Raw genomic sequence first — 10,688 nt, forward strand, 5'->3', positions numbered from 1 at the left:
ACACCTAATTAATGCCTATTCACTCTCACCTTGAAAAGGTCCAAGTTATAGCGTACGGGGAACAAGTCTGCAGGTAGGGAATTCCACTCTCTAGCCGCTCACCAAATATGGACGCGAAACGCTTCGTGCGAATTCTGGGAATATCCACGACATAGGGGTGGAATCCCAGCCCACGTCTAATCCCCCGATGATGGAAAGGGGAAGGCGGAATCAAATTATGCAATCCCATCGTACACTCTCCGTGATATATACTGTAGAATACCGATAAGCAGGCAACTTCACGGCGGTGTTCAAGGCTCTGCAGGTTCGCCTGAACTAATCGACTCACCTATAAGCCTCTTGACACGCTTGTCTATTAAATCCAAGGTGGCCAGTTGGTGTTTAGCAAAGCCATGCCATAAGTGGCAGTAGTACTCCATACACGACCGGACTTGTGCTTGGTACTACGGAAGTAACGCCTTACCTTGGAAAGGCTGCCAAGCTTCCTGACTGCATTTTTGGCCATGGATTCAATGTATATGCCGAATTTCAATTTGGACGACAGGTACATTCCAAGCAGGTGGGACGGTCGGCTATCGGTATGGATACATCACGAAAAGTCGGTGAAAGCGACTCCGTTTTGTGGAGCATGGACACGCCTGCGTTTTGATAGCATTAAATTTGACAAGATTGGCATCGCCCCAATCGGAGACTGCCTTAAGTGTCAAATTCAAACGACTAACCATGGACTCTCGACAAGACTGGACTTCTTCTCCACTGACTCTTGCATTGGTCAAGTACCTACCTGTCCACAACTGTGCCGTCATTAGCATACCCAAAGGCTCCGGAATTGGAATTAACATATCATTCATATGCAGCAGAAAGAGAGTTGCGAACAGTACAGAAACCCAGGGAAACTCGATCTATCGCCCGATGTTCGGAAGAGTAGCCTTCTAAGACCTGGAAACTAGAAATTCCGTGTTGATCCTCGAGATTGAAAAAATTTACGGGGCATGGATTCAGTGTATAGGTACCTATATACTAAATCTATGGTACTAGGTAAATGCCAGTATTATTTCGCCTGGATGTCATTTTGCTACTATTCGTCTATATAATACAACCAATCACTTCTAAATATAGAAATTTGAAGAAATAGTAGCTATCGAATTGACCAATTAATCAACCCTAAAAATGATTTCAATGTTTTAAGAAAATGAGATTTTAAGTGCAATGGTATAGATTCAGTTTAATAGATGCGTCAGAATAATAATATTTTTTCTCGTTAATTTACCAAAAAAAAAAAAAAAGACGCGATATTCGCTATTTGATTTTAAAATATTTTGCTCGTCTCGCTTCGTCTTGACTCGATTCGAGTAAAAGAATCGATTCGAAGTCCTCAGTGTGGCTACGCCGCGCGTCGCCTGCCGTTTTACTCGTCACTAGCACAACATAAATACGGTATAAATTGCGACGCCATTTTGTAATGCATTTGTAGCTGTGGATGAGAGGTCAAATTCGGTAAAGACAGACAGCGCAGTTATAGGTAAAACAGTGCTGAGTGGTTATATTATTTGTGATATATGTCTGTTATTGTGAAATTGTGATTATAACAAACAATCAGGCAATGCTTGTGCTAAGATCTACGGTGAAGGCCCTAAAATAAATTAAATAGATGCAGGCAGGTGAGTTTAAACTTTCTTTTATTTTCAGTTGTAACTTCTACGTATATTATTTAAACGCTGGTTACGATTAAATTATGTAAGGCAGTTACATATTTTTAATTTTATGTGTTCTTCGCCGATGTGAACTTAATTTCTTTAACAATGAAGTCGGAGCTATTGTTTTGATACACGTTAAGTACCTATATTTATTTATTATAAACATAATATAGTTAATAAAAGTTTGTTAAATCGCAAAAGTTAGTAATTGTGTTCTTCTCCGCAAATGCTTACGAATATGTAATTTTTGTTTAATACTATAATTATTTTTGAATTAATTACATCCATAATTTAAGACGCAAAATAGGTAGGCATAATACTGTGAGTGTAGTGTATGTGGAGTAGTTACTTTGACTGTACCTACTAATAACTGTAAGAAAAAAATTTACTTTTAATAATGTACAACAGGTATCTGCTTACTTTTCTTCCTAATCTGTTTTATATATTTTTGCTTTGCAGAAGAAAATAACAGAAGAGTTGGAGTGGAAGAAGAATTTATAAAATTTCGACCGTCTCCCAATTTTAAAAATATGAAAAAATTTCTCAAACATCGTAGTGACTACACAGAGACAAAAACTCTTGTGTCTTCTACTGTTAACTGCTCCGAAATGCAGTTACAAACCCAACCTCAAACTAGGACCCAGACCCAGGTCCAACCACGCTCTCAGCCTCAGACACGGTTGCAAACCCAAAAAATGGAACACAAAAAAGAAGAAGTGAAGCCAGCGATAGTGCAACCACCCCTACCACCATATCCACCACCTCCAGACAGCCCCAAACTTCTTAACATAAAGATTAAAGAAGAGAAAATTGATGATGAAGTACCAAATAATGAAGAGTGTATGGATTCCTTAAGCCAATCTATGGAACAAGTTCAACCTGAAACTAACCCTAAGGAAGAACGACCAAAGAAAACAATATGTAAGGAATTTATTAGAGGCAACTGTAAACGTCCTGTATGTAAGTTTGCCCATGAGGTTGACGTTTCTCAACTGGCTGGAGTGTTTACATTTTGTTGGAATTATCAAAATGCTGTATGTACTTATCCTAACTGCCGCTTTGTACATGCAACTGTATTTGAAGAAGCAGAATTCTACCGTACTGGTGTTTTGCCTCCTCATGCTAGAAGTCACCTCAAAAAGCAAGCACCGCCTCCACCTCCACCACCAGAAGGTAAATGAATGCTGATCTTTTAGGATGTAGAATTTATGTTACATTTAAAAATATCTCAAAATTTTATTTACCTCTTATTTCAGAAACACAGCATGACATGCCTCCTTTTGCAAATCCTCCACCACCTCTTCAGCCTGGGTAAGTCAAACTACTGTATGTTCACATATAGTACATGAACTAATTTTGACAAATTATATTTTTTGCAGTTTAGATTTTCATGGTGTATTAATCTTCGTCTCTTAAATATTTTCAGGGTTGATAAGCCCCTCATATCTTGCATCCTAGCTCCTTCAATGGAGGAAAGACCCATCATTGAAGATTATAGGGTTGCCCTACCACGCAGTATTTCCCCTCTTAAGAGAGAATGGTGTGATATGGACGACTGTAAGTATCTCTCATGCACTTTGAGTGTTTGATATTCTTTTTTTTTTTCTTTTCTTTGTATTGATTGGAAACAAGCAGGTATGCAAGCTGTGAATGAAGTAGCCCTAAATTGGTGAAGGTATCCATTGTTACCTGCAATAAAGATTCTTACCTGTATAATAAAAAGAACTTCTCACTTGCATATGCCAGTTTAGTTTCAAAAAAGGGCACAATCAGGTAGATCTATCTACCTGCAAAAATTAGGTCCATTTTAAAACAGTTATACCCAATATGTGATTTTGTACATTGAAAAGCATAGCTTCAATAAATTGTTGATTGACCATGTTAAAACATGACCTATATTGAAACTGAGCTATATGTTAATTATATGTACATTTTAAGTATTTTATAAATAATGCATTATACCACAATTTATGTATATGATGTGTTTTGGGCGTGTATCATATTATGAGAATTGAATGAAAACTGATGCTTTTGTATGTAAAAAATATTGTTCATGGATGTGATATTTTTACTATGAGTTCATCTATTATTATGCTGAGACTTATTTAGTTGATACTAATGCTTACTTCACTAAGTAAATGACAATGAATTTATTTTTAATTATCTAATGTGAGCCATTAACATAATGCCCACGCATGAATTAATGATTGTAATTAGCAGAAGTTGTGTTTTTATAAATTTTTAAACTTCGTGTGTTCAAAGTGAATGTCGATTCTTTAGCGCATTTTTTAAAACTAATTTAGCCAGACAAATTTTTCTGATATCCACTATTTTAGTGTATTTTTAAACAGTCCAGGAAAAAGATTTTGAAAATGATGTCATGATATAATAAATTTAGATTTTATATCATAAAAAGCAGAATCGACGCCTGATACAATGGTTTTAGAAGAATTTTCACATGCTCAAGCGCTTTCTGGATCAGTGCGAAAAATTACATTTACAGTTTGCACTATTTAAAATTGCTAAGTATTGCAATCATATATTGAACATATGCGACTATATTGGCTAATGCACTGAAAATTACTGCATTATCTTATTTCATCATAATTGGCCCCAACTGAAATAAAATGATGCAATATACAGCATATGACGAAAATACATGCATACAAACTGACAGTTCTTATATACATGCACTTACATGCGTGCTACACGCCATGCTGGCTTTGCTAATAGTCGGTAGTTGCAATGCAGTTGGATGCAGCTCATGTGACTACAATATTAATGTATCTCAGTGGAACTACAAAACAATGAACGGATTTTAATTTGATGTTTTGAAGAGTGTAGATTAAAGTCACGACTAGATTTGGGCGTCGTACGATAAAATAGCCAAAGCTGTCGCACGCGAATACGCACGGGGGTTATCGCACTGACATGTAAATTATATTAATTAGAAACCTGTTATTTTAATATTTTTTTATTTAATCAGGTCATGCCTAGCGATTGTTTATTATAGCTTAATGATTTTGTCTCCAGTCAGCAGCTCGCCGCGCGACCTTGAGTCCAATGAAAATGTGGCGAAAAAATGCAATACATGTGAGATAATGGAGTTCAGGTATATCGCATTTAAGATTTGTTTTAATAACTATGTATTATGTATACAGGATGTAATGGTAAGGGGACCGAAAAATTTAACAGTGCCACTAAAACTTTTATATTGAGATTTAGAGTAAAAGTTCCAAAGTTATTTCGTCCTAATTTAGAATTATGGTAAAATTTTCGGTTCTTTCTACCTTAATCCATGTGCTAAATACGCTTGGAAGTTACAACTACTAAGATTAAGCGAATGGAAAAAATACTACTACGCTTTAGTTTTATTAATTATTTAATGAATTCGTTCTGTCTAACGGCGTTTTTCTTTATATGTAGTTGTCACTTTCATTTTTGCAGCCTAGATTTTTATAAATACACAATTTATTTTTGCTACAACGAATTATCTATTTCTCGTTTTCCAGTTCTGTGACGGATTGATTGTTTGTAACCTTTTAATGATTATAATTGATTCGTAATTTAATTGTATTCGAAACAATTCCATTGCGCATTGCCGTGCGCTTTGTTAGGTTTTATTGCGATGTTGTTTGGCTTTTTCCAGATTCTTAACTCGCATTCAAAATTGCTAAATTATGGCGCGCTTAATATAAACATCATGGTTAACCTTAAGCATTAAGATAAGATTTCTTTTGTGAATTTTATCGTGTACTGTAGTTGACGTATTTACCCAGTTGAAAGCTAATTGAAAGTACATTACCGCGATGTCATAAAGTTCTTCGCAGGTGCAGCGATTTTTTCATGATCCATATTAAATTTGTATTGCATCAAAATTAATTTATATGGCGCATTGCCGTGCGCCTTGTTCACTTAACTGCGATATTGACAGTGGTGTTTAACATTCTCTAAGTGTTGTGTTCTTTATTTAAAACGTTAAATTATTTAACACTATTCCATAAACAATTTGATTAACCCATTGGTTTAAAATTATAAGGAATATTTTGTGTACCGCCTGCGTCAAAATTCTGCGTTTGACGTGAAATGCTACTCGAAAGCGATTGAAAGTAATCACGAATACCTAAACTTTCATTTAACGGCTGATTCTTGAAAAGCTCAAACTGGCCACTGCTCTGCATGCTTACATATCGACTCCTAATACTTTATCGTAAGCCACAAAAATTTTATAAATCACTTTTTTATGTAGGTCTATTATACGCAGCAGTGAAATTATAAAGTGTGGAAAATAATGAATATGTTTCAAATTTAATTGCAAAACTTTGATAATCGCATATATTTACGTATTAAAAGAACAAAAAGGACCATATCATTTTAGTTATATTCTCATGTAAAGTTGTGAATTTGGGCTTATGATTCTTTACGTAGTGTATTTAGTATTATTTAAAAAAAATCTATAACAAATTCATTTCCCAGTAACCATAGTTGAAGACCGAAAACGATATCGACATTTACGAAGTTCGTAAGCTTTGTTCGATTTTCCATATGAGTACATTATACATAATATAGTCCCTTGATCTTGACTTAAAATCAGAAATAACGAAGACCTTTTCGACTCGATTTTTGAGGATGTTAATATTAAACAAGAATTTCATAAAATGATAAAATGGGAGTTAATCTCTGATTGTAAACGCGTTTACGGAATGATAAAGCGACGGCGGCATGGTGTACCACTTACATGTGTTATAACATAGACACGACTCCTCGAGATACAATAGCGGTCGATGACGTACCACTTTTAACCTGACTTTTTATGCTTCTACAAACTGGCGAATCAAGATTACGGGATTAATCTATCATTTGTGTTCTGTTACAATCTTAATAAGGCAAACATCAAATCTGGTTCAGTATGCATATGCGATATGATTGCCAATGAATAAAGTGTGCAAATCGCAAAATTGTGTAATGAAGTAACTGTACTCTTTCAGATTACAGTACAATAAGCAGAAGGTAACAAATATGATCCACTCTTCGGAGGAAATTAATAAAAAAATGGCGCAGCTGACCAAGAAAACGAACAAGCTGTCCAACGTGCTACTTACCTTAATCAAGCCTTCGGTAAATAAATGATCAAACAACGTCAAATAATAATCAAATATGGAGGGCAATAAGATCTCGTCGTAACTTAATGTATGTTGCAGTTGCAGACATCTAAAGGAGGCGCAAACAATGGTTTTGTCGGCAACGAGAAAGATAAAGTAAGATTTTTGAAATAATGCATGTGTTTATCAATTATTTATCGCCAATAGATACTAGATACTATGCGCAACGTTGATGCCTTCCCAGTCCTAAAACAGTTGTTTGCAAATGAGATTGTAGACCTCGTCCACAGTTTTATAGAACATTGTTTTTGTGAAAACCTTTAATTTGCAATACTAACAAAAATTTTATAAGTAAAAGAACAGGTAGATATGTTCACCGCAACTAGCGCTTACAAATGGCACCACAATGAATCATCGCGTTAATAGTAACGAGAACGCCACATTACCCTTTGGCGAATAGTAATAAATCAGAAATGAGTCGTCTCACAATGACACTTGTCTATTTAGGCATGGCAATTTATGGTGAAAATAGGCGGGCGAGACTTCAATTTTCTTCTCGCCTCGCCGATGGAAAACCACCTTCAGAGGCCTGGAGAATTCGTGTGTAAATCACCTATATTTTATCTATATTTATAAAATTCTATAATTTTAGGCGGTACTGGAACAGCTCACCAACTTCGCGAGCTCCAACAATAGACTTACATCGATGATCAATGAAGACAATGTAAAGGTACTTTTTACTAGTTTTCTTTTTAAATAAATATTTATTGACCTTAAAAATATTTATAAGAGCTAATTAAAACAAACTTTTTTATTATTTTCATAAAACTTATTGCAGTGCTGAAAGGTTTGCTATTTCTATCAAATATCCCAAGGTTGTATGCTTATTGTAAATTGACTATTTGGCGTAATGTAATGTTTATTTCTTTATTTACAGACCATATTTAGTTCAAACAGTAACTTGACCTCTCTCATGGCTAAATTGCTGTATGCTAACGGTGACCAGAGTACTCCACCGGACAACTCCAGAGACACGTAACTGTGTCGAGCCCGTGGATAGGATGTTTGCCACGCCCGATAGTGTAAGTTTTATTTCGGTGCAGAATACTGTACAAAAACTTTCGTAAACTGGGTGAACGTTCAAGGAATAGAAAATGTAACTGCATAACGCATAAACGTAATAGATGTCGTTGAAGCACTTCTGTTTACATTCTGCAAATATATATACTTTTTCAATGAAAGTCGACCGTTTGAAAAACGAATTTTGTGATGGAAGCCTTCTACACTTGATCGCCTTGATCGTCTTTTCCGCCAACAACAGCCGATTGACATTATAATAATAATATTATGATAAAACAATATTATACAGTACGATTTTTAACTGGAGCTATGGGGAAATCCGAAACCATATGATATACAGGGAAATGTCTTAGGAACTATTTGGACTTTTTTTACCTGGATACAGTAAATTTTTTGGTTTTGAAAAAACATTGTATTAAATTTGTCTTACTAATGCTGTCCTAATTTTTTCTTAGGACATAAGATGAATGAATGGGATGATCTTTACAAGAAACTGAGTCGATAAGCATTAAAAAAAGTGAACTCACCCTTGACCAAAAAATTTACTATGTCAAAATAGTTTTGACAAAGTGACCAAATGGTTCTTAACACAGTGATTGAGGACAGTGAGTTATAAGTTTTTATTTTAATACTTTTGTTTGTTTTAATATTTTTAATACTTTGATGGCAATGATCTATTGCGCTTATTCGTACGCAGTTTATTCTTATGATCTACATTAACTACCTCCCTATATTAATGTGTTAGTGTATGGACATTAAATTGACCGAGTAGGATCGACATTGGTTGTAATAAATCGTATATCAGACGTGCACAAATCAGGCGTACTTTATGTATATACGGATTGAATAAATTCAAATGTATTTTGTGTATGGGATAATGAGTTATAAGCATTTTTCTTTGCGATGCTTAGAGACCAAACTGTATATTTAAAAAACAGCAATAAGGTGTGTAATTCATAGGTTATGTAATAATATAATAGTCACGCGTATAAGCAAACATACGCCTACCACTAAGTCTTAAGTTTAACAACGACGCATTTTCACATAATTTTAACTCTATTATACAAGAAGAATATTGTCATTGACCCAAATTTTAATATTGTATTTTTATAGCCTACATAAAGATAAATTTAAATAGATGTACTTTAATTTAATTAGATAAATAGTTATAAGCTTATTTTATAAAATTTACACATTAATGTTTTGTACATTATGGACATTGCTTATCAATCGTCGCTTCATTCAGTCAGTAGCAATTTTCAATACAAATATTCTTATACAGTCTTCCATAATTAATCCTAGCATAATTTTAAAAGATTTTTATTTCTTTAGGGATAGAAACAGCTCATCTATTGTAATATGTAAAGATGTGGTGTCGGAGATTGTACAGTTAAACCCTCATGGGATTATCTGAATATTTGTATAAAACCAGGATCGAAAATGTTTTCGTTTAAAATTAATTAAATTATTTCATGACAAAAATGAGCACAAATTAATATTTCAAAATACAATTAAAACTCTAATAGACAAACAAAACAAATTTGACAGAAATGTCAAACGGCAATTGAGACCATTTTCGTTTACTGTCGATAAGGATACGCTCTATTTAAAGCAACACTGATCGGGGCAGCCAATGACATGATCAGCATCGCAAAGCATTGGCGATGACGCAAGCGTATTGTATATACATTTTTACTATTCGTAGATACCCAAAACATTTTACATATCACCTCTTCTCACACACACGTCTCATCAAGTGGTATATCCCAAATTCGAACACAACTTTGAAACGGAATTAATATGACGCCAATCGTTATAGCGTGAATTAAAGATTTAATATTAGTACACAAATAACGGCAAATTTAATTTGGATTTAGCTTTAGTTCGTGTTCCACTTGCGATTTCGCGATATGCAGTTATTAGTAAGCACATTGGACACTGCGAATACCTCCGTAGCTGTTGCCAATGTATACATATAAATTCGCGTATCGTCTGCCTATAAATTTATGTATACAATAGCATATAGTAGAGGTAATACCCGCTGTGTTAATTTCAAAACTCTTCCGTCCAAGTACTGTGCCCTGAATTATAATACCCTTAAATACGGGCAGTGGCTTAGATCTTAACAGCTGGGAATGCTTTTTACATTAAAACATAATGATAAAAGCACTTGTACCGAATTAGTATTGCTTGTAATAATTATTTACAAGCAATACAATTAGTAATTATTATTACTTTTATTATTATTAGAGTATTTACATAATCAGTAGAGCTTGGTACTTTATTCCCAGAAAAATTAAATCAGCCTCAATTTTTTTGCTAGATAGAAGCTTGAAATAAAGAGCTTAGCAAACTAATTAAAAAAAATAATGTGATTTTTTATTTATTTATTTAAAACAAAAGTGTGGTAGATATGTTAAATTAATTCCAGCAACACTGCGATACTTAAAAAAATCTAAAAAAGCAGCAACACTTAAACGCTAAAATATTCAAAATCATAATTGTAATTGGTTAATTAAATTGCAACAAGAATGACTGACATTTGATGTGTCTATTTTATTTTATGTCATTTTCCACTGGCCCTATAGCAAAAAAATTACATAAAAATCCGTTCCGTTTCGTGGGATTGCGTTCCGTTTTACTTTACATACTATGAAAAATCCCTAATGATTTTCTGGAAATTGCAGATCAAAAATAATTTATATTTAATTCAGATTTTCTAGATTTTGAGAGCTCTTTACAAAAAACCAACTAATAGCTTGGTTAAAGGATCCATCACTTCTTTCATACAACTTTGCCCAAAACATGT

General features: G+C 34.0%; 1 protein-coding gene across 1 annotated transcript; it reads left to right on the top strand.

Moving 5' to 3' along the window:
* The first annotated feature begins 1,651 nt into the window (after positions 1–1,651).
* Positions 1,652–8,363, top strand: LOC113240620. Its single transcript, XM_026477961.1, has 9 exons — positions 1,652–1,661; positions 2,157–2,870; positions 2,954–3,008; positions 3,124–3,254; positions 4,731–4,809; positions 6,686–6,815; positions 6,899–6,955; positions 7,452–7,529; positions 7,737–8,363. The coding sequence occupies exons 1-9, from the start codon at positions 1,652–1,654 to the stop codon at positions 7,836–7,838; spliced, it is 1,356 nt and encodes a 451-aa protein (XP_026333746.1). The 3' UTR covers positions 7,839–8,363.
* The last annotated feature ends 2,325 nt before the right edge of the window (positions 8,364–10,688 follow it).

This window comes from Hyposmocoma kahamanoa, unplaced genomic scaffold (genome assembly GCF_003589595.1).
Source record: "Hyposmocoma kahamanoa isolate Upper Pololo Valley unplaced genomic scaffold, ASM358959v1 100021, whole genome shotgun sequence".
Taxonomy (NCBI): Eukaryota; Metazoa; Arthropoda; class Insecta; order Lepidoptera; family Cosmopterigidae; genus Hyposmocoma; species Hyposmocoma kahamanoa.